The 23,385-nt window shown below is 42.2% G+C and overlaps 3 protein-coding genes across 5 annotated transcripts; 2 read left to right on the top strand and 1 right to left on the bottom strand.

Annotated features, from left to right (window-relative positions):
* The first annotated feature begins 297 nt into the window (after positions 1 to 297).
* Positions 298 to 12,572, top strand: acadvl (acyl-CoA dehydrogenase very long chain). 2 transcript variants are annotated; one of them, XM_035148402.2, is made up of 21 exons: positions 298 to 391; positions 602 to 701; positions 809 to 878; positions 2,500 to 2,571; positions 2,967 to 3,039; positions 3,148 to 3,212; positions 3,310 to 3,444; positions 3,576 to 3,720; positions 3,915 to 4,044; positions 4,162 to 4,287; positions 4,382 to 4,580; positions 5,181 to 5,285; positions 5,727 to 5,813; positions 6,150 to 6,212; positions 7,520 to 7,621; positions 8,666 to 8,763; positions 9,515 to 9,587; positions 9,792 to 9,864; positions 10,194 to 10,266; positions 10,408 to 10,483; positions 10,649 to 12,572. In XM_035148402.2, exons 2-21 carry the CDS (start codon positions 628 to 630, stop codon positions 10,784 to 10,786), a joined length of 1,977 nt encoding a protein of 658 aa, XP_035004293.1. In that variant the 5' UTR covers positions 298 to 391; positions 602 to 627; the 3' UTR covers positions 10,787 to 12,572. The 2 variants fall into 2 exon arrangements, with proteins under 2 accessions (XP_035004293.1, XP_035004294.1); XM_035148403.2 differs by having other exon boundaries at positions 299 to 383.
* A 577-nt stretch (positions 12,573 to 13,149) lies between these two features.
* zgc:194312 (uncharacterized protein LOC794943 homolog) lies at positions 13,150 to 15,998 on the bottom strand. Its single transcript, XM_035148422.2, has 2 exons — positions 14,862 to 15,998; positions 13,150 to 13,703 (listed from the first exon to the last, which is right to left on the bottom strand). Exons 1-2 carry the CDS (start codon positions 15,818 to 15,820, stop codon positions 13,547 to 13,549), a joined length of 1,116 nt encoding a protein of 371 aa, XP_035004313.1. The 5' UTR covers positions 15,821 to 15,998; the 3' UTR covers positions 13,150 to 13,546.
* Positions 15,999 to 16,754: 756 nt separating this feature from the next.
* On the top strand, positions 16,755 to 22,661 carry ponzr1 (plac8 onzin related protein 1). 2 transcript variants are annotated; one of them, XM_035148466.2, is made up of 5 exons: positions 16,755 to 16,878; positions 18,976 to 19,038; positions 20,310 to 20,447; positions 20,712 to 20,857; positions 22,241 to 22,661. In XM_035148466.2, the coding sequence occupies exons 3-5, from the start codon at positions 20,312 to 20,314 to the stop codon at positions 22,379 to 22,381; spliced, it is 423 nt and encodes a 140-aa protein (XP_035004357.1). In that variant the 5' UTR covers positions 16,755 to 16,878; positions 18,976 to 19,038; positions 20,310 to 20,311; the 3' UTR covers positions 22,382 to 22,661. The 2 variants fall into 2 exon arrangements, with proteins under 2 accessions (XP_035004357.1, XP_047194704.1); XM_047338748.1 differs by lacking the exon at positions 18,976 to 19,038 and having other exon boundaries at positions 16,805 to 16,878.
* The last annotated feature ends 724 nt before the right edge of the window (positions 22,662 to 23,385 follow it).

Below are 23,385 nucleotides of genomic sequence, written 5' to 3'. Positions count from 1 at the left end.
TTGGGATCAATAAAGCAAATATTGTCAGAATAATATTTAAGGGTTTATCCAATATTAAAAGTACTGGGGAGACAAAGGACAAAATCACAGAACACTATATATATATTGTCGATATGTAGAATAAATATGACTCCCACTTATTTATTTGTTTAGATATGTGTTAGTAAAATGTATAAATTGCATAAATATGACAATTTAGAATCTCTTAAATCTCCTTAATGGTGTCGTAGCTCTTTTAAATGTATTTTGGTTCTGTAAATTCTTGGCATAGAACTACACCTCCCAGGAAGCACCGCGGGTCAGGGAAGAGTACAGTAGAGGAGAAATCGGGGGAATCGAACAGTCGACGTCTTCCAGGACCTTGAGGACGTGACAAACGTAACGTGAGCAGGTACTTTAAAAACTATTAGGGTTTTCGTTTCGCGACGGAATGAATTAAAAACATTAAAACCGACATTACCCGCTTTATTGTGCGAGGAGTCAGAAAACAGTACGTAGCCTCGCTGCGCACAGAAACAGCCGTTAGCTAACCCACACTAGCCGCTAGCTAGCAGCCGGTGTGTTATTGATCTAACTATCTTGTGTGTTTCTTCCTCCACAGAACAACAACAACAACACATTACAACCATGCTGCTTCGCAAGGTGAGCCGGTCCTCCGCCCTGTGCGGCTCCATTCTCCGGATCCCCCCCGGCCTGTCTGGGTACGTATCTCTCAAAGCCGCCGTCGTTAGCTTCCAGGCTACAATGACAGACTGTGGCGCGTCCACAGAGAAACGAGGACTAATGTCGTTTCTTGTCTGGACCACAGAGGTCACCGTCCGGTCGGGGCTGTGGCGGCGGTGCAGAGCTCCCGTCTCTACGCCAGCCAGGCTGCAGAGGTACAGTAACGTTACCCTTAAGTCAGTGTTTACTCTTTAAATCACATTTTAACAGTGTTTACTCTTTAAATTCACATTCCGTCAGAGGTACATGTTGCATTCTGTGGGGTTGGGATGTTCCAGTGTCTGTTCATTCGCCTTGTTTTGGTGATGGCAGTGTCAGGGTGACATAACGCTGCCATCCCCTCCCGCTGGAAGTGGGTGAAGGTTCACTGGTCACGTGACTGGGTTAGTAAAGGTGACACATGTGGGTGACGCCGGGTTTTTTTCCAGGACAGGGTTCAGCTGTTTGGAAGATGTCATCTCATCATTATTATTTACTTATAAACTTTATTTACGTGGCACTTATCAAAAAGCAAGTTTACAAAGTGCTTCACAAACATAGAGACGGGGAAATGACACACACAAAGACATAAGAAGTCTAGGCACAAGCCATATTATACAAATTAGTCTTTAAGCAAGTTTTAAAAGAGGACAACGAGGTAGCGTGTCTGATTCCCGGTGGAAGGTTATTCCATAGTCGTGGACGCCTCACTCTGGGAACTGAGAGTTGATCTGCAGACCTTAGATTACAAGCAGGTATTTACGGCATTAGAAGGTCACTGATATAAGACGGGGCAATGCCACTAAGACATTTAAAAAACTGGTAATATAAGTTTGAAATCAATATTGAGCGTGACAGGTAGCCAGTGCAGTGAGGGGGTGATGTGCTCATGCTTTTGAGTTTTTGTAAGAACTCTGACTGAAGTTGGAGAATTTTATGATAAAACAAAATTGTCTTTTAAAATGTGTCATTCTTCGCTGTTTCACATCTGTTTCGTTTCTTCAGTATAATCATTAGGAGACGCTACGGACTCAGTCTCACTCATGAAATCATTTCCTCTGTGTTAACTTGTAACCCCAGCCTCCAGAAACTCCTGCAGGATAAACTGGAAAAACCAAAAAGGCGAAAAACAACCTTCTGTAAACGAATTTAGTCACAGTGGAATGTTCATTCAGTTTAAGCCCAGCACAAAGATGGTTAAGCTCTTTGCCTTAGTCTTATCATGGCAGGTGTGTGTGAGGAAAATGTTTGTAAGTGCATCTTTAAAAAATAATATTAAGTCTAATTGCTCATAAATACACAGGTATTTATTATATTTAAGGCTCTGAATTTAAAATGCTTAGCTCTCACTATGACTGAAATGAAGCTGAACAATTCAGTTGAGTCACTCCGTTTCATTGTGATGTTTGATTCTCTACAGTAAATATGACTTTGCTTCAGTCCCTCAACGCTTTATTTTATTTGTATTATACTTTTGACAAACACAATTATATAACAGGTTCACTCCAAGGTGTCAGTTCATGTCAACAGTGAATCATATCTTGACGATTCATCTCAGGGCTCAACATAGCAAAGTACACATTAAAATGAAAGTTTGTATTGCCAGCTAAAAGAAACACGAGACTTACTGTAAGATACGTTTGTTATCTCATCAGCCTGACAGGTATCAGTTTATTTAGGCAGCATGTGCAATGGACAGGCTTCTTTTATGTATTTATTTTTTCAGTTGTTGGGCTGAACTCTGTGCACCTTCATTGTCTGTTTCTCTTTTAATCTGTTTTGCTTGTTTCTCTTCAGGCTGTGATAGAGAAGACGGCAGCAGTCGGAACTGATGCTGCCACTAAAGTTGAAAAGAAGATAGTTTCTCATGTATGTTATTTTATTATTATATTTTAAATCATGTTTCCTTGTGGCTTAGGGTTAGTATTTTACACTAAGCCTTTGTCGACACACAAATCTATATTGACCACAACTTGAGAGTTAAATCTTCTGTGGAATTTTTGAGCTGCTGAAGATAAGTATTTTTAATGATGGGTTCCTGTTTATTTGGAGTCGCATGCACATTCTTTTGGGTGATGCAACTCTCTGTCCTACCAATACTTCCACACTATTCCACTGTGCCAATTCAGGCCCGGGGGGGGGGAAGACCGCAAGATACTAAACATAAATCTAAAAAAAAACACAGGTCGTGGCATGTTTACAAATCTGCTTTAAAAATGTTTCAGAGGAAGAAAACTCATGTTTGTTAACTTCATCCTTTACAGGAATCCAAATCATTTGCTGTCAACATTTTCAAGGGGCAGATCGCCACTGCCCAAGTGTTTCCCTACCCCTCAGGTAAATCAGAGGATGTTCCTGTTAATATCTGTTTTAAAAGATGGCAACAATTGATGAAATATCTCTGTATAACTTAAAAGAGTGTAATCACTATTATCTGTGCCGTAGCCCTCAATGAGGAGCAGGAGCAGTTCCTCAGAGAGCTTGTGGGGCCCGTTGCCAAATTTTTTGAGGTAAATTTGAAAGCTCATAGACAAGTTTGTCTGATCACATGCTTTACAACCCTCTTACTCACCCCTCACCTTTTGTGTTTGTCCTCCCTGTGAACAGGAGGTGAATGATGCTGCCAAGAATGACGCCTTGGAGAAGGTGGAGGATCACACCATGGAGGGCCTGAAGGAGATGGGCGCCTTTGGCCTGCAGGTGCCAGCTGACCTCAATGGCCTCGGCCTCTCAAACACACAGGTAACGTCTGGTCGTTAGACTTATGGCTATTTGCTCTGTTACACTCCCACATGAGTAAATATTGTGTCTGACAGAGATGTTAACTGGCGTGAGCCGTGTGTCTAACGCGATAATATCCGTCTGTCCATCAGTATGCCCGGTTGGTTGAGATCGTCGGCAGTCACGACCTGGGCGTTGGCATCACTCTGGGCGCCCACCAGTCTATTGGCTTCAAGGGCATTCTGCTTTTTGGGAATCCAGCCCAGAAACAGAAGTACCTGCCTAAACTCGCCACAGGTATGATTCCTATTGTTATTGTCAAACCCTTGACAAAGAAATGTAACTGAGGCTTGATATCTGATATCTGACATCTGATATAACAGTTTAACCATTATCTTAATTATTTAATTCACTGGAGGAAAGATTGAGAGCTGCTTATCATTTCTGTTTTGTGCATGATTGACATTGCTTGTGTGTACTTGTCCTTGCAGGCGAGCATATAGCGGCCTTCTGTCTGACGGAACCAGCCAGTGGCTCTGACGCCGCCTCTATCAAGACCACCGCTATCCAGTCCCCCTGCGGACAATATTTCACCCTCAGTGGAAGCAAGATCTGGATCAGGTGAGGAAACAGGCTCTTGTTACTTTCACCACAAGGAGGCAGCACTGTAACATGATGTAATGGCTGGAAGCTGATGTGGAGCTTTGCTTTAACTAAACAACCAATTTCACTTTTCAGCAATGGAGGCCTGGCTGAGATCTTCACAGTGTTCGCCAAGACGCCCATGAAGGATCCCAAAACTGGCGAGATGAAGGACAAGATCTCAGCCTTCGTCGTGGAGAGGAGCTTTGGAGGAGTGACGCAGTGAGCATTGTTTTCTGTTTGTCACCAAGCTCTGATTGTTTTTATTTTTTAATCTTAATGAATCGTTGTCTGTTTTCTCTCCTCTGACTCGCAGTGGCGCCCCAGAGAAGAAGATGGGCATCAAGGCGTCCAACACGGCCGAGGTCTACTTCGATAATGTCCGCGTGCCAGCCGACTGTTTGCTTGGCGAGGTCGGTGGAGGTTTCAAGGTCGCCATGAACATCCTGAACAACGGGCGCTTCGGCATGGCGGCCGCCCTCTCCGGCACCATGAAGGGAGTCATCTCCAAAGCTGTGAGTAAACGACAGGCAGCACAATATATGTAGACAGGAAGGGAAGTGAAGTGTTGTGGTGTGAAGTGTGAAGTGTGACAGCAGAGGATGAGCTTCTTCTTCATCTTCTTTTATGTCTCTGCATGTGCTGCATCAAATTCTCATCTGTGTTGTCTGTGTTACACCCCCTCTTTCACCCATGTATGTCTTTCGTTGTGGGTTTGTGGGAACTCCCCATTTTGTAGTTCAGTGTGACCTTTTTTCTGCGCTGCAACTTCCTGCTGAGTTAACTGGCGGCGACGATTCAGATCTGTCAAATATGTCTGTCATTGAGTCAGAAACAGCTTAATTTATTAAGGTTCTTAATTACAAGTACAGAAAAAGAAAACTGCTGTGTATCTGATCATTTTGAATCCTTCGTATTGAACTTGTAATACTGATGCATAGAAAAAATTCATACGAGGGAATCTCTGTCCTCAGTATATTTTATTAGCTGAGCAGCAGAAGCATATGATCTCATGTGCTACAGTAAGAGGAACGACCTGTTTCTAAGGTGAAGCTACTGCCCGTAACTGTGGCCTCATTTCTGACAGTAAGCATCATTTCCCCTCTTTACATCAGGTGGATCACGCAGCCAACAGAACCCAGTTTGGGAGCAAGATCCACAACTACGGAGCCATCCAGGAGAAGTTGGCGCGCATGGCGATGCTGGAATATGTGACTGAGGTCAGAGTAACTAACAGTGCTTTTTCTTCCCCTTCTCCAAAAGTCAGCTATTTTAACACAGATGTTTAGTTTCAGTTCGCATTAACTACATCTATCTGCTCTAGAGAAATAAAGTAAACACAGATGTATTTATCATAGCAAAATATGTAAATGATACAGTCAATTAATTAAAGCAATATTCATACATTATTCCCTAAAAATTTAAATGAAAAATTGGAAAATCCCCAGTGTTAAAGAAGAGAAAAAGATCCCCTGGATCTGCCCTTTTAATTTGATTTCAGATTTAATGGGAACTTCCCAGGCCTCCAGAGAGTTTGGTAGAAATTGGTTTAGTAGTTTTTGTGTAACCCTGCTCGAAAATAGAGCAAAAAATTAACCAACAATGAGACAAGTGAAAACATAACTGACATTGCATCCTCTGTTGTTGTTTTTTTTTTGCAGTCGATGGCCTACATGATCAGTGGCAATATGGACAGTGGAGCGTCTGAGTTCCAGATTGAAGCTGCCATCAGCAAGATCTTTGCTTCTGTAAGAGCTTTTGCAGCACAACACTCTCATTGGTTTAACAGGAAGAGATGGTAGAGGTGATAATATTTCTCAAGGGGCCCGGCTGTATGTGCTTAATTGCTTCTATCTCCTGTAGTAATCAGCGAGGACTTATATTTGTATTTATGTTAATTACTTCTATTTTAGTGCTCTGGGAAAAAGCCACATCTTTCACAACATTTATAATCTTCCTTATTCTTTGGAAAACTGAAGAAACGGGGTAGAAAGGGAAGTTGGAAGTTTCGAGGCTTGTTTACTGAATTAATACAATTGTTGTATTTGTCAAAGCAAAAACTTCTCTCCCTCCAACTGTTACAGGAAGCGGCGTGGACCGTGACTGACGAGTGTATTCAGGTTATGGGCGGCATGGGCTTCATGAAGGTGAGTGCTCAGTCTACATCCTGCTACATATACATCAGATAACAAAGTAAAGAAGACGCCAAGTGGAAGCAGATACTTCTCTATACAGCTCACAGAAAGCAAACACAATGATTTAATAGAACAATTGACTTGAACTCTTTGTGTTATATTTGTGCATTTTTCTACAGAAGCGATGTGTGAATCAGTAGCAACGTTTTTTGATGAACTCAACATTGAAAAAAAAACAGATGAGAACTATAAGCATTGAACTGCTACTACAAGTACATAGTTTTAGCAATGGGAACAGCAGCATATGCTCTTATTTTACCAGTCTGGTGTTGAGCTATATTGTTGCTGCGTGCAAGATGATCAGAAAATACTAAATCATTAAATAATTGTTTCCTCAGGTAAGCACCCAAGACTAGAGCGTGCACGAAGTAGCTAAAGATATGTGGGTGATGTTAAGTTATGGAAGTTATGTGAAGTTATGGAAACAAGATTGTTGCTGTTCTTAAAATAAACCAAACAATGCAGGAGGCCACTTCTAGAGCAGACGTGTAGCACAGTGGAAACTATGCCCAATCATGAAACAACACTTGAATAACTGCAGAGGTGGCAACCCTGGTTCATGCTTTTCGTCCTTCATGCTTTTGCAAGATAAGCGTGAAATTAGTTGTGGGCTATGAGCTGTATAAAAGGAAGAGGTTAAGAAACAGTGATACCAACATGATATGAGTTCTGCTCCAAGTTATCATTTTGACTCAGAGTTTCATTTCACCAGGGAGGACAAGTCAGATACATTTTCATTTCTGCTCCTCTGGACAGAATATATCATCTTTGCTGCCTAAAATACAAATGTTGCCTTATTGACTGTTTGCAGCTGCAGTTTCACCACCTTCTTTAACCTGCATGCGTCAAAATGTCTTGTATGTGTAAGATACTATAAGTTTTAATATAGATAATATACAGGGTTTGTCCACAGACTGAAATAAAGAGCAGATTGCAGTGCAGAGTTTTCTCAAGTTCAATGCAGCATGTTTTTTAGAATTAGGCTCCATCCATACTACTGTGTTGTAGCTTCTAAACTCGTAACTGTTTACGGCTGCTGCACACGAGGGTCTAAAACAGAATTTTGGAAATGACTCCGTTTTAGTTTGTCAACGGAAATGCTTAACACTCATGTGGCCAGAGATTGTTTTTATTTTAAGATAAAAACATATCTGTATGTATGTAGCCTTAAATTATGGGTTACATGTTATTGTTGCTGCTGAAGTGTGCACAGGATTTGGTTGAAAGAGAAATGTAAATGTCTGAGTCTGTTTCTGAAGGATGCTGGAGTGGAACGAGTGATGAGGGACCTGAGGATTTTCAGAATCTTTGAGGGAACCAACGACATTCTGAGGCTCTTTGTCGCCCTCAATGGATTCCAGGTAACATGAAACCCCTTTTGTTGGACTGGTTTGTTGTTGGGTTTTTTTTCTGCGGACTCAGCTGTGGTGATCTGATAACGTCTGTGTGGAAAAGTACAGATGTTCTGTTTAGAGGAAGTGATCTCTGCCATCTAAGACTCTTAACACTACTTCCTATACGAGACACTGCTGCGTCTCGTAACTTTTAAAACGGGTGATCAAGACGCAGCTTCCTTTTTTCTTCTTGAACACCAAGCGTCTGTGTTAAAGTTGTGTTTCCTAATGCCAAGTGTCTTTTCATTCTCTTCCCCTATATTTCTTAAAAGAGGATACAGGGAGCATCTCAGTTTATTCTGATGAGAGGAAGGGACAGTTCCTTCCAATGATAATGTAACTTAAAAAATTCAAATGAGTCAAAAAGTTGCTGAAATTGGTATCACTTACTCAAATAAAAGGATCCTAATAGGTTAGTGGAAATTTCCACATCTGGCAACACTGACACCATTTTCCTATTCAAAATCGTGGATTATCCTGTAAACGTGGGGAGTAGATTTGAGGAGTTCTAAGAGGGAGAATGGCATCTATGTCATTGCCATAGAGCTCACAGAACCCCTCTTTGTGAGCTTGAACAGGCAAAGAAGATGCAGGACAGATGCCAACCTAATATTTTTGCTATTGGACTGGTGACAACAATCCGACAGAGTAAACATCCCTGCCAGAGTTATTGATGACACAGTCAAACATAGGCTGTAACCTTATACGGATGCCAAAATGTACCCGAGGGAAGTTCTTACCTTGTGTTGCTTTAAATAACAAAAGAGAAAAGTGCACGTCTCATATATGCGGGTTAACAGGGAAATGATGCAAGAAGTTTCGTTAGCTTGTTCCACAGTGTATCATGTAATATCATTTTTTTTAAAGGTCCTTTTCAAGATACTTCTCGTCTTGCTTTCGATTTCAACATTAGATATCTGTGACTTAATAAGCCACGATCAAAGTAAACACCTTGAATCAATTTCCCTCCCTGTTGATTTATCTCGTGCTTCCCTTTCGGCTTCCTTCTAGAATGCTGGGAACCAGCTAAAGAGTTTGCAGAAGGCCCTGAAGAACCCGCTTGGCAATGCTGGGTTTCTCGCAGGAGAAATCTCCAAGAGAGCTAAAAGGTTGCCACACACTTCACTTTCTTTGTCTCTTCTACGCGGGGAGAGAGCAAACCTGCTTTAGCTGAAAAAGGGAGATGGAGTCCTTCTCTATTGTTCATGACAGATTTGACCTGACTGCTCATCAGTGGATATTTGCTCTCCCGTAATACAAAAAGTCCACATTTCCAGGATTTGGTTATATTTCATATTCACTTCCTCCTTCTAAGAATTGTGTGTAGAGATTGTTGACTTACATTTATGTATTGCCACCACACAGTGGCCACAGATATCCGTCTTCACTTTTATGAGATATATATATAGGTTACATATACATATGTGATAAATTATTTACTCCATAACATCCATAACAACTTTAGTCTCTGATGTGGTTGAACAACACGTCATATAAAGTACCTCTTATGCAATTAGCCCGACCCTTTACAAACAATGCATATAGATTTCAGTCATCCATCTAATTATAATCTAATAAATTACATGTGTAATTGCTCCTGCTTCACTTGACATTTGTAACTGCAACTCGAAGCAGCTATTTAGGCTGTAAGTCTGTTTTCTTTGGCTTTGAGTAGGAAACATAATTGTATATTGACGTGTCGGTTTATGTGCAGTGTTTGAATGCCTCACACTGCACAGTCGTCCTGTGGCTGAAAAGATTTAGCGTGCGGACACTGATGCCAAACTGAACGCTGTTGAGCTGTTACCACAACGTGTCTGTATGTTGATATAACACTGTCATCTTTTGATGTGTTTGTAGGAAGGCAGGTTTGGGCACAGGTCTGACTCTGCAGGGAACTGTGCACCCTGAGCTGGCACAGAGCGGTGAACTGGTACGTTACTGATTCAGCCATTGATTTAAGGGGTTTCCCTATAGCTAGCTTGGAAAGAGTGAGTGAGTGGGTAGGTATCCATATGACAGTTTGTCAGGACAAAGTTTTTTTTTACGAATGGTGTGATGTAGGATTTTTCTTTTTTGTTGCCTTTAATTACCACGTTCCATTTGATTGTATGCGTGTGTTTTCCCCCCTTTTAAGACAATTAAAGCCATCGAACAGTTCGGAGGCGTCGTTGAAGAGCTGCTTATCAAACATGGCAAGAAGATCATTGGTAAGTGTGTGTGTGTGTGTGTGTGTGTGTGTGTGTGTGTGTGTGTGTGCGCGCGTGTGCGTGCATGTGTGAAGGTGAGAGATGTTGTGGTTGTAAGGAATATCCCCATCCGGTACATTTTTGCTGTCGGGTAAAGTCATTTTTATGTGTTTGATTTTGTAATAATGAAATAAAAGAAGAATTCTGATTTGTCCACACAAACCTGCACCGAACGTTGTCACAATCACATTCAATGTTATGGTTTATTGGTAACAAATGAGGAATCCTCTTGTCCTTTAGGTGTGTTTGTTTTGTGATGAGTCAACTCAACACGCATGTTCCTGTTTCAGATGAACAGTTTGTCCTAATGAGAGTCGCCGACTGCGCCATTGACCTTTACGCCATGGTGGTGGTCCTGTCCAGGTATGAGTGAAATCAGATAAGAGAAGTTTTAAGGAACTGGCTCTGCTCAAAATAGAAGTGAATGAGGGAGAGGAGAATTACAAGACATGATTAACCCTCTGTACACATTTAACGTTTCTTTCATTTCTTTGTCCTCTGCAGGGCTTCACGCTCTCTGAGTCAGGGTCAAGCCTCGGCTCAGCACGAGAAGATGCTGTGTGACACCTGGTGTGTGGAGGTAAGACTGACGAGGCCTGAAGTGGTTTTAATTCTACATTTAGACTGATTGTTGTTTAGTGAAAGTGAGAAAAAACAATCTAATATTAGTGCTTCTTTGTTTTGGCAACAGCTCTTGATAAATTATTATTATTATTATTCTCTAACGCTTCCTTTTGTCCCTCAGGCCTATGAGAGGATCATGCGTGACACCAAGAACCTGCGATCCAGTGAGTCCAGACAACTCTTCAAGAACCTGCGCTCCATCTCTGCCGCCATGGTGGAGAACGGAGGAGTGGTGGCTCCCCACCCTCTGGGTTTCTAAACACACTACGCTGTGGTTTTTGGTTTTTGTCAACTGTGCCAGCTCTTCTCACACTTGATCAAATTTAGATTCATCATTGCACCACGGTGATGACACATCATAGCTGTATTTATGTAAGGCTTTTAACCCAAGCGCCTTTGGACAATTTGCCTCTCACACACACACACACACACTCATGTACATAAGGCAAGATCATTTTTGTCTTGCTCAAGGGCACTGACTTGTGGACAGGAGAAGGTGGGGGTCAAAGCTCATGATCCCCTCTGTACGATTAAGCATTCATGTAGTGAGATACATCTGCAACCTCATAGTTTTTATAGAATAATCATTATTTTAATCTTTAGTTTGGTTCAGCACACTGTAGCTGCTTTCAGACAGGTACTAAGGGCTGGACATTTTCCTGCAATTTTCCCGGGGGGTGTTATACATGAGAATTCAAATGTCTGATTCAGTCCAGACTTTTTCTGGCAGCCCCTTTGGAAAATGTCTGGAAAATGTCCGCGTGAGCCCCGTGTAAATACAGCAGGAAAATGTCTTTGAAAGTCACAGCGACCATCATGTTGATGATTTTTCCATCATGCAAAGGACGCAAAATTGTAAGAATACAAATATCTCAGGATGAAAAAGAGCTGTCATGCACGTAAGAGATGCTGACGGAGTTGTGAACTTGGAAAGACCACGAGAGCTTTTGGCGATAAGGGCCATAACAGATGTCAATGTGCTGTAAACAAAAACACTGCACTTTCCTCAGCGGAATGCACACGTCATGTCCAGCCTCCTTCACGCTCTTCCCTGGCGCCACACCTTGCCTGAATGTTCCTGATATTCTCCTGTTGTTGTCAACGCTGCGTTCTCCATTATGTTTTATCTGGATTGTCATCAGTTTTTGGCCCTATCTTAACGATGCGACTAAAATGTCTTTGCTAGTTTCAGACCGACTAATTCGTCATTGAGTTTCCCGTCCAGCGGCCATGTTGTTTAAATGGCAAACACACTTGCACCCACCTGAGAACTGTTGGCATGTTGCTACCTCGAGGCAGCGAAACGCAAAGGTGTGATTAACCAACCAAACCTTGTCTGAAGTCAGTGGTGCTGTACTTTACTGGTACTGTAATTTCAAGGACGCATCAAGATAGGAACAGGTGCATGGAGTAAATTCACCTCAGATCAGATTTCATTTAATCTGGTGAAACATGAAACTAATGCTGTTCTATTTGTGTGATTACTAGATGAATTTATACATAACAACAATGCAACTCTGAGATTGGAGGTCAGTTAACAGGAAGCTTTGAGCAAATCTGTTTTACTTTATACTCAACGGGGCTTTAAAGATCAAACTTAGCCTTTTGAATCTGTACACTTTTGTCTGCGTTGTGTTGAGATGTACATACAGTGTAATAGTTTGTGTACTTTCATGGTCTTCTGCACGCTAAAGAAGCCTTTGCCTTACAAACTGGTCCACAGATGCTGTTTGAAGTTCCTGTTATGACTTGAGGTGAGCTTCAGTTTCCAAATTGCAAGAGTTTACGGTCTCTGCTGAAGGTGACCGGTATCATTAACTGTAAATAGTTATCTGTTGCATCGCAAACTGTATCTGCTCAGGATCCATACAACTTCAAAGGATCTGCTCCGTGTTTGTATTGTGACAGAGCCGCTGTTTGATATGAACACACGCACCCAATGATTGAAGAGAGGAGTTGGGATGTTTGTGCAGATCTGCTTTGAGCTTTGTGGTGTAACGACGCACTTCTATCGGGATTAATAAATAAAATGGCCATTAATCTGACGTCTGTGTGGATTCTACTTTATATTTACTAAACATATTTTTTGTTTGGCCTTTGCCTGAACTGGGATATAGTAATGACCTGGTTCTTGTAACTCATTGTCATATCAGTGGATGTGGCTTTTAAACCTGTAAAAACGTATTAAATATCCAACCTAAAAAAAACCCAATATTATCTCCTCCAAACCCCTTCCCGCCAGACATATTTCCTGTTTCTTCGGTATTTATTATTATCTGCAGCGTTTGCTTTCACTTCTGCAGCCCCAGACTCTTCCACGCTCACTTTACAGGAACACCAGTAAGTGCTCTGCCACCACATGGCTGCTGGGGCCTCTGCAGCCGTGAACTTGAAAACAGGAACTCCCTCCTGCACCTTTTCACACTTGTTAAGTGTCGCTGCTACGAGATGGAGATGCTGAGCCACTGCTTAAGGAGCCGTGTGGTTAGAAGGTGGAAAATCCCCCCCCGTCTGACACTAAAAGTCTGCGTGACTGACTCTGCAACTCAGCCACAAATCGACCAAGGTGGCAGAATGTCAGCAGTATGTGGGGGATGGAAATATTTCAGTGGATCAAGGCCATTAGACTTAGAGCTTTCCTTTTTTTAATATGTACAAGGTAAAGAACACATGGAAACAACATTTCCCTCCATCGCAGTCACATGATGCAGGACTGTTTGTAGCCAAGAGGTCTGAGAGGTTGACTTGTGAGCTGAAGAGTTTGAGGTTTAAATCCCTGGACTAGCCAAGGTAATTTCACAGTAAGAGAACTAAGTACCTGAACCACACTGTGCTCTGCTGTCAGTCCACATGTTGTGCTTGTGATTCGTCAAAAATATAACGTTGCTGCACGTCCTGGTTTGAATGTTCTCCTCATGAAGTCCGAGGAGATTCCACGAGGCCCTGAGAAAACCAGCCACTTCCCCAAACGTCCCTGTGCCACTCAGGATCCCGGCAGCGACCTGATTGTCCCCCCCCATCAGGCATTGTCCATATCACCCTGACATGAGTGGGAGTCATGTGAGGAACTCCTGACTGACACTGGCTTCATTTCCTCCTCCTCCTCCTCCTCCTCCTCCTCTGGGACTTGTGGAACCTCTTGGGAGATGATCGTCTGGGCTGTGTGTGTTCGCTCCCTGGGGTGGGGGGGGGAAGAGAACATGAAGTTACACAACAGTTTCAGGGATTAAATTGTGTGCTGTTTTTTGTTGTGTGGCAAGAGGCGAAACACTGAAAGGGGAAGTGTTGTCTGTTTGTGGTTTGATTCTAAAAAAGCATGTAGCAGGACTCATTTAGTTATGCAGTAGCAGTAGTCACAGTAATATTGAGCCTCGTGGAAATGAATTAGTTCTGCATGTTTTGGTCAAATAAGTCCCCTTGTCTTGTTTTTACTCGTCCTTCACTTTGAACAAGGGACGATTTTCCACTACAACACCTCAAGTCAGTATTTCCCTGTAAAGTTTTGCATAATCTGTTCACGACCTTTACAGTAGCCTCTGCAATATGAATGTACTGTTTATAAAATATTGATAAATGATCTCTGTAAAGGATTTCTTTAACTTACACCAGGTAAGTTAAAGAAATCCTTTGACATTTTGTAAAACACACGTATTTGCAGTTTTGTTGACATTTTGAGAAGATTGATTCCACCACTGACGTCTGTGTTTAATATAAAATGACAGGAAGAGTTTTAAATGATCTTGTTTTATCTTATCATAAACCTCAGAGTCACTGCTCCTGGTCAAGATGTTCTCCAGCACCTGCAAAATGTTGTTTTGCATAGTTTTTGTAGAAGTGCTCGTACATATGTGGCTTTTTCATAATATGTAATTTAAACCTGAGCCCATTAAGAAGGTTGTGCAGTCGTGTTTTTATCATTTGTGAAAAAGGTGATTTTAAAATGATCTTAATTACACAATTAAAATGCACACTGACTTTGATTTTGATAACCTTTGGTTGTAAGGTGAGACATATTTATTAATCAATGTCTCTGCACTAACAGAACTCACAACAGTGCAATTACATTCAACTTTATTTGTGTGGCCCCAAATCACAACATGCATGACCTCAAGGCACTTTAGATATTAAGGAGGAGACACTACAAAATGATAGATTCCACTAAGACTGAGAGAATAAAACTCCCCTTTACGCATCTGCCTCGACCGGTTGGGGTGGGAGGAGAGGAGAGAGGGGAGGGAAAGTTACCCCAAAGTTACTCTTACCGATTATAATCCAAAGTATTAGTAACTTATCAGAACTTTTATATGAGAAAAAGACTAAATGTGAGCACTAACCTGTAGGGGTCGTACCGTGCTCTGTGGTGGGGGGGTAACCAGCTGCCTCGCACCGTCCAGCCCAGGACACTCTTCAGGTACCGGGAGCAGCAGGGGAACCTGTAGCTCAACTTCTCCAGGAGTTCCTCTTTGCGCAAACCGTAAACAATTGGCGCGACGCACTGCGCCAGGCTGAAGAAGGCGAAGGTGACCACCGCGGACATCTCTCGGGTCTGCGTCCGGATCAGATCGTGCTTGTGCAGCGTCGTCAGCACGAAGCTCACGAAGCTGGGGAGGAGGTACACGGCCAGCTGGGTGCCGTGCAGGGCGATGGTCCGACACCCGGCACGGTTGCGCCGATTGAGCACCCCTAACCTCCGCCCCTCCACCAGTATGCGCACATAGCTGTACAGAATCAGCATCGTGCACAGCCCGATGAACAGCATCTTCTGCAGGCCGCCTCTCCTCAGCTGCTCCGTGCCACACTTCCCGTGGTGGTTGTCCTCTCGGCTCGGCTGGAGGAGCAGGCTGAGGGGGATGACCAGCGCCACCATCCAGGTGAGCGCACCCAGCAGCCAGGGCCAGTGCCCCGCGGTGCAGGTGTCGGTGTAGCGCATCGGGTGGCACACGGCGCAGTAGCGGTCCAGCGCCATCACCGTGAGCGTCAGGAGGATGCAGGAGGCGCTGCTGATCAGGACGGTCACCATGAGCAGGCAGGCGGTGCGCCCCGGCCGCGCGTCAAGGTGCAGCTGGGAGTAGAAGACGCTGCTCATGCCCAGGTGGAGCAGAGCCGACACCAGCAGCTGGAAGACCAGCACGAAGCGCACACAGGTCCGGAGCCGCTCCTCGCGCAAGATGGTCCAGTTGATGAGGAGGTTGAAGAAGAGGAGAACCGAGAAGGAGACGGTGGACACGTAGAAGCGCACACAGGTGTAGTCCCTCCCCGCCGCTGCTGTCGCCTCGGTGCTGTTCACTGACATGATCCCTCGGCTGGATGGACTGATGGAGATGGAGATGAAGATGGTGATGGTGATGGTGAAGATGGGAAAGAACACTTATCCCCTGCATGATCCTCTCTCATTGCTCTCTCACCGAAGACTGAGTCAGAAACACCGCTGCTCACGTTTCTCTCTCTCTCTCTCTCTCTCTCTCTCTCTCTCTCTCTCTCTCTCTCTCCTGTCTCCCTCTGTCTGTCGCTCTCTCAAAATTGTCTTGCTCAATTTTAAATTAGATCTATTTCCGTTTTTATGACAAGATACCAACCCGTACCTGTACCTGAGCCCATGGCCCCATCAAGCGGTCAGAGCAGGTGTTACAAGTACAGGTGCCAACATACACAAATAAAGATGTTACAGATGGGAAGAGTAAAATATTTATAAAAGATTATACAAAATAAAAATGAGTTTATACGATTAGAACTAGATAAAAGTAAAAGACGAATGATACTTCTATTATACTCAACAATATTCTATTCTGTTCAACAGTACTCTATTCTATTCATATTCTATTCTATTCTAATCAACACTACTCTATTCTATTCTAATCAACACTACTCTATTCCACTCCACAATGTTATATACCGTTTTTCTACACTAGTCTACACTTGACACTACTTCATTCTCTTCTATTCTATTGTACTCTATTATACTTGTACTCTAGTACTCGATTCTATTATTTTAAATCGTGTAAAGCCTAACAGTACCTGAATGCAGCATCACCCTGTGGATACATCTTTTATTTATGTTTTAAATCGCAGGTACTGATAGTAACCTTGTTTTTAAAACGTATTATTACCTGTTTACTTTCCTCCAGTGTTTCTTATTTTCGATCAGTGTAATATAATAACGAGGTTGCGTTGCTCGGGGTGAAGATGCTCGTGCTGCTGTGACGCTGCTTCACTCTCTCGTTTTCACGGGAAACAGAAACTAAACTTTTTTTTTGTTTCAAACGCACACGCACACACACGCACACACAGGGCAGTCAGGTTGCTGGAGCTGCACACAACTTCCCTTCTTGAGTCACGGATCCACAAGGAAAGGTAAGAGCACGTTTGTTTCATCGGTCTCAGTCAAACTGTGGCTGACATTGATCCTCAAGTGAACTTATTGTCACTTAATGCAGGAGAGTCACGGTTTGTTCTACTCGTGGGAAGTTGGTCTGACCACATCAGTCACTTTGGTTCACTCCCAGTTCTTCATTAAAACAGGAGAATGAAGTCGGGAACCATTAAGTAGCTCCAACCTGACCACAACTGATTCTATTCTCACTTTGCTTCTTCACTAGAGTAATAAAAGTTCTTCTTTAACAACTTAATGTGGTAGTTAATGGGACTAAACCAACATTTAGACTCATTATCCAATCCATTGATGTGATTAAGGCCAATTTGATCCGATTTAGAGGATGAACGTTGGATTTTAACGTTATTTAAACACCTTAGATTTATATGCAATAATGAGTGTGTGAGGAAACAAGATGAATGCACGAGACGACCCGTGTTCAAAACAACGCATATTGAACATTATTAGCTAGAGCATGTGGCTTTAGCTCCAAGTTTGTGTGATGGAAATTCATCTTGAGATTTGAAATAATGAAATTCTCAGACTGGAGTTGCCTTTGAGTCTTTATAATAGTAAGCTCTGCAGAGGTTACACAACAAGCACGGGTGCTCAAAATGGAACTGGCCGCAAGTTCACAAAAGCCAGAACTTATACAAAGAGGCGTTTCATGAAACATAATATGAAAAAAGACATGAAAGACATGAGATCATCATCTGTGTCTGTCCGTCCGCTGTAGCAGTTGGAAGAAAAACATCACCAAATAAGGGCATGCACCCTGTTGATCAAGGTCATAGCAGTGAGACACCACCAAGTAAGGGTTCCATCCTGTCAGGTAGACTATCACAGCAGTGAGACACCTGGTCAGGGGGATTTCCAATACCTTAGACACTGGTCAGTTGAATTTTCCACTACATTAGCTATAGCTAGCTAAAGCTGTTAATTTAGCTAAGCTTGCCAAAACTGTAGCTCTAAATTAGCTAAAATAGCTTAGCTCAGGATGATTTTCTGCTTTCTGTCTTTTAATATAGTACTATTTATAGTAGCTTTATATATCTAGGAGTTTTTGTGCATTCCTCCACAACCTTGTTAATAAGAGCCAATTGCTGTAATTTATCTCTTGGTCTCATCCCTTAACAAAGGGGGCGGCCGAGTCCATTGAACAGACAAATGCTCCATCTGGTTTCAAATCCCTCTCTTTTCAAACACCGCTGCTCACGTTTCTCTCTCTCTCTCTCTCTCTCTCTCTCTCTCTCTCTCTCTCTCTCTCTCCCTCTGTCTGTCGCTCTCTCAAAATTGTCTTGCTCAATTTTAAATTAGATCTATTTCCGTTTTTATGACAAGATACCAACCCGTACCTGTACCTGAGCCCATGGCCCCATCAAGCGGTCAGAGCAGGTGTTACAAGTACAGGTGCCAACATACACAAATAAAGATGTTACAGATGGGAAGAGTAAAATATTTATAAAAGATTATACAAAATAAAAATGAGTTTATACGATTAGAACTAGATAAAAGTAAAAAGACGAATGATACTTCTATTATACTCAACAATATTCTATTCTGTTCAACAGTACTCTATTCTATTCATATTCTATTCTATTCTAATCAACACTACTCTATTCTATTCTAGTCTATTCTAATCAACTCTACTCTATTCCACTCCACAATGTTATATACCGTTTTTCTACACTAGTCTACACTTGACACTACTTCATTCTCTTCTATTCTATTGTACTCTATTATACTTGTACTCTAGTACTCGATTCTATTATTTTAAATCGTGTAAAGCCTAACAGTACCTGAATGCAGCATCACCCTGTGGATACATCTTTTATTTATGTTTTAAATCGCAGGTACTGATAGTAACCTTGTTTCTTTTTTAAAAACGTATTATTACCTGTTTACTTTCCTCCAGTGTTTCTTATTTTCGATCAGTGTAATATAATAACGAGGTTGCGTTGCTCGGGGTGAAGATGCTCGTGCTGCTGTGACGCTGCTTCACTCTCTCGTTTTCACGGGAAACAGAAACTAAACTTTTTTTTTGTTTCAAACGCACACGCACACACACGCACACACAGGGCAGTCAGGTTGCTGGAGCTGCACACAACTTCCCTTCTTGAGTCACGGATCCACAAGGAAAGGTAAGAGCACGTTTGTTTCATCGGTCTCAGTCAAACTGTGGCTGACATTGATCCTCAAGTGAACTTATTGTCACTTAATGCAGGAGAGTCACGGTTTGTTCTACTCGTGGGAAGTTGGTCTGACCACATCAGTCACTTTGGTTCACTCCCAGTTCTTCATTAAAACAGGAGAATGAAGTCGGGAACCATTAAGTAGCTCCAACCTGACCACAACTGATTCTATTCTCACTTTGCTTCTTCACTAGAGTAAATAAAGTTCTTCTTTAACAACTTAATGTGGTAGTTAATGGGACTAAACCAACATTTAGACCCATTATCCAAACCATTGATGTGATTAAGGCCAATTTGATCCGATTTAGTGGATGAACGTTGGATTTTAACGTTATTTAAACACCTTAGGTTTATATGCAATAATGAGTGTGTGAGGAAACAAGATGAATGCACGAGACGACCCGTGTTCAAAACAACGTATATTGAACATTATTAGCTAGAGCATGTGGCTTTAGCTCCAAGTTAGCTATAGCTAGCTAAAGCTGTAGCCCTAATTTAGCAAAAATAGCCAAAACTGTAGCTCTAAATTAGCTAAAATAGCTTAGCTCAGGATGATTTTCTGCTTTCTGTCTTTTAATATAGTACTATTTATAGTAGCTTTGTATATCTAGTAGTTTTTGTGCATTCCTCCACAACCTTGTTAATAAGAGCCAATTGCTGTAATTTGTAAAACATCTTTTGAAAAGAGGGATTTGAAACCAGATGGAGCATTTGTCTGTTCAATGGACTCGGCCGCCCTTTGTTAAGGGATGAGACCAAGAGAAGAACTTTATATAACTATATAATAATCACGAAATCCAACAGGGGGGAAAGAGTGAAGGGAGGCACGCAGGGATGTGTTCCTGTTCCTAATAAAGTGCATCCAGCTGAACACCAGTTAAAGAGACTTCACTTTAGTGCAGGAATACTATTAAAACTCAATACTGCCACAATATCAAGCATCTGCATTATTACCCACAATGCCCTTGTAAAAAAAATGTTAAAACCTCAAACAGCATTGTCTCACCGCATGTTTGTGTCCCACACCGACCAACTGTGATCGTCCAACACCTCATTGTAATAAAACACATGTAACATGTTGCTATAACAACTTCCTCTCATCTGTGAAGGCTCTGCAAGAGATTTAGTGATAAGAAACCGACACGCTGAGATTATTTCTGTACTGGGACCAACCAGTCCCACCTTCCCAGTTTCTGAATTTCCTCCCTTGTATCCTCCAGCCATGGCCATCTACCAGCAGCCCGCCCCTCTTCTGCCCGTCAGCCAAGCCCAGGTGGTGACGGTGACCACCACCAACGTCCCAAGCCACGGGACATGGAGCACCAGCCTCTGCGATTGCTGCAGTGACATGGGCACCTGTAAGTATCTTCTTCTGCGTCTGTGCATTGCATCTCTTTTTCATGCTGAGATATTTCTATTCCTCACAGTTTCACATCCGTCGATTTGTGTTATGAATGTCATCGACACGCCCACTCGCTCGGTTTTAGGGACACTTTCCTGCTGTATTCTCACATGTGCTCACTCGTTCTGGAGCATCTGACCCGTACATTTGCGTTCTCACTGTTAGGAAAATGTCTCCTGCTAAATGTCATTCATTCTTCTCTCTCTTCTTGGTTCTGAAGGTTGCTGTGGGCTCTGGTGTTTCCCCTGCATGCAGTGTCAGACAGCCAGTATGCATGGCTGGTGCTGCTGTATGCCACTCCTGGACGTCTGCTGCGTGGTGTCCTGCTGCCTCCGCGCCTCCATTCGGGAGCGCCACGGCATCCACGTAAGGCTGGTTTGAATGGGGGGGGGGGGCAGAGGATGACAATCACTTGTTCAACAGAAAAAAGTTTTTACAGATCTGATGTCGATCAAACCAATTATCTATTATACATTGTTACTATGCCTAAATAATCTTTATATATATTTAACTTTTGTTATTATGCAACTGAGGAAAATGTTATTGCTATTATTGCTATTGTTATTATCATAATATCTGTGCATGTATTTTTTTTTTATGGGTTTTCAATAAGTTTAGCAAGGTATCTCCCCTAAGTCTCAAGAATGACTATGAGAAACATATCAAACAAACTACAAACTAAAGAAAACAAATCTGGATTTCTGTGGAATGTTGAGTTTTGGGGTTTTTAATTACTGAAAATTATGGCAAACTTTCTGTTCTTGTCATCCAGTAACGGCTGTAGTTGCATTTCTCTGAGGACCAGCACTGAGTTTCATTTCAAATGTTGGGAGTGCAGCTGTTGGGCTTTAAGTTGCACTTTTCCTCAGTTGCCCCATCTGCATCTTTCAAGAGGAAGAGTTTTCTGAATTTGGATTTTAATAGAAAGAGATAAACCTTTGCAGAAAAACTGTAAAAATCTTCACTCATTGTAAACTGCTACATCCACTGGGTCAATCTCTGTGATAGGTAACAACTAAAAACACAATTCCCTGAGGTTTTATTAGAAATCGGATCAGCGTCTCGTCGCCCAACATATATCTTATTTATTACATCTTTTATTTGCATAAAACTTGTTTTTAACAGTGACAATGAGGAGACGATGAACCGATATAGTCCACAATGTGCGTGATTGCTGCTGTGTATCTAGGGATTCAAATTCAGAGCATTCAAATATTGCGAAAGCCAAACAAACCCCCGTAGCTCAAACAGACTTGAGCTTAAATACACACAGCAACTGAGGGCTGGTGAGAAACCAATTCCATGTAATTCTGTCCACAGGGGATTTTATTAAATCTGACACATTCACTTCGACTGGAGGAGGAAAAGATTAGAATTTGGTGGTTAAAGGTCAAAAGTCACTGTGTCCCTAACAGACAGAGAAACGATCTCTACTGTGCCAGACTGAAGAAGAATTAGTAGTTTCTGGTTTAGTTTATCTCTAAAGCTAATGGCTCTCATGCCGGCAGGCTAACTAGTTTATGAACTGAAGTTTATCAATGAGTGGCTTGAGAATGACGAGTGTTTGGACGTTCTGATGAAGCAAACTTGAGACGATGGGGATCAAGGCGATGGAGTCAACAGGACATAAATGTTTTTACTTGGAACAAGTGTATTTTCATTCTTGCTGCGCATCGTAGTTTTTATCAAGTGGTGTTGAAATGTTAATTTACACAGATCCATCCCCTCTGTCTTTCTTTCCTCCTGCAGGGTTCGTGCTGCGGCGACTGCTGTGACCTCAACTGGTGTTACATGTTAGTCTGGTGCCAGATGCACCGAGAGCTGAAGATCAGGGGCGCCAGGCCGGGCGGCGCCTCCACCGTGGTCACCACGCAGGTCATCAATGTATAGGATGCAACCTCCGGGAATATGACACCAGGTCATAATAGCTGCATGCGCCTTTTTGTAGTTGTAGTTGTAGTGTTCTGTTATCAGTGTTAGATGGAAGCCGACAGATTCACGTTTGTTTTCGGCAGATGTTTTAATTTAGACCGTCGTGACTGACTATGTTACATTCTGTGATACTGACTGATATCATCCCCGTCCTTCACACTCTTTGCTGTTGCATTGTATAACTTGTGTTGAAAGCAAAATAATCTTTTTCAAATAAATTTTTTATGGCACAACAAAATCACTTTATTTGATCACTAAGAGCAAGAACAGGAGGAACGTGGCAGACAGACCACATCCTGCCTCTTCACTAAATACATAAAGAACAACAGGTGGACATTTCAGGAAGTGGTGCTGCTGCCTAAACGCTTCAGTGCCACCACATTGTGAAGCAGCCGTGAAAGAACCTGTTTGTTTCTTTGCAGACAATTAAAAGGTCCGGAGAAGTTTGTGAAATACAGAGAGAGAATGTATGAGGAGAAAACACACACTCGCTGTCTTTAATCAGCATGAAGGACAACGACATTTAACCTTTGACTCATATTATATATGGTTAATGAGCTTAGACATAAGTGTAATGAATGAACCTAGAAATGCAGCGCCCCCTGCAGGCGGAACAATCTGCTAAAAGTAATGCTGCCTTCAACCGCTCGCAGAAGTATTGTAATTCTGGGAGTTAGTCTGGTTTCCACTTTGACAAAGTTGTTTTAAAGGCACAACTTTTTGAACTGAATTGGATAGAAAGCCAATGAAAGAGAAAAGACACACACAACAGAAGTCAGTGGTGTCACATGCATTACATTACATTACGTTTCATTTAGCTGACGCTTTTATCCAAAGCGACTTACAATAAGTGCATTCAACCATGAGGGTACAAACCCAGAACAACAAGAATCAACAAAGTAACATTTCTTAAAAAAAAAAGCAAAACTACAAAGTGCTATAAGTAAGTGCCATTTAAGTGC

Source organism: Hippoglossus stenolepis, chromosome 23 (assembly GCF_022539355.2).
Source record: "Hippoglossus stenolepis isolate QCI-W04-F060 chromosome 23, HSTE1.2, whole genome shotgun sequence".
Classification (NCBI taxonomy): domain Eukaryota; kingdom Metazoa; phylum Chordata; class Actinopteri; order Pleuronectiformes; family Pleuronectidae; genus Hippoglossus; species Hippoglossus stenolepis.
The sequence above is the reverse complement of the archived record's forward strand: the minus strand, read 5'-3'. Positions and strand labels throughout refer to the sequence as shown.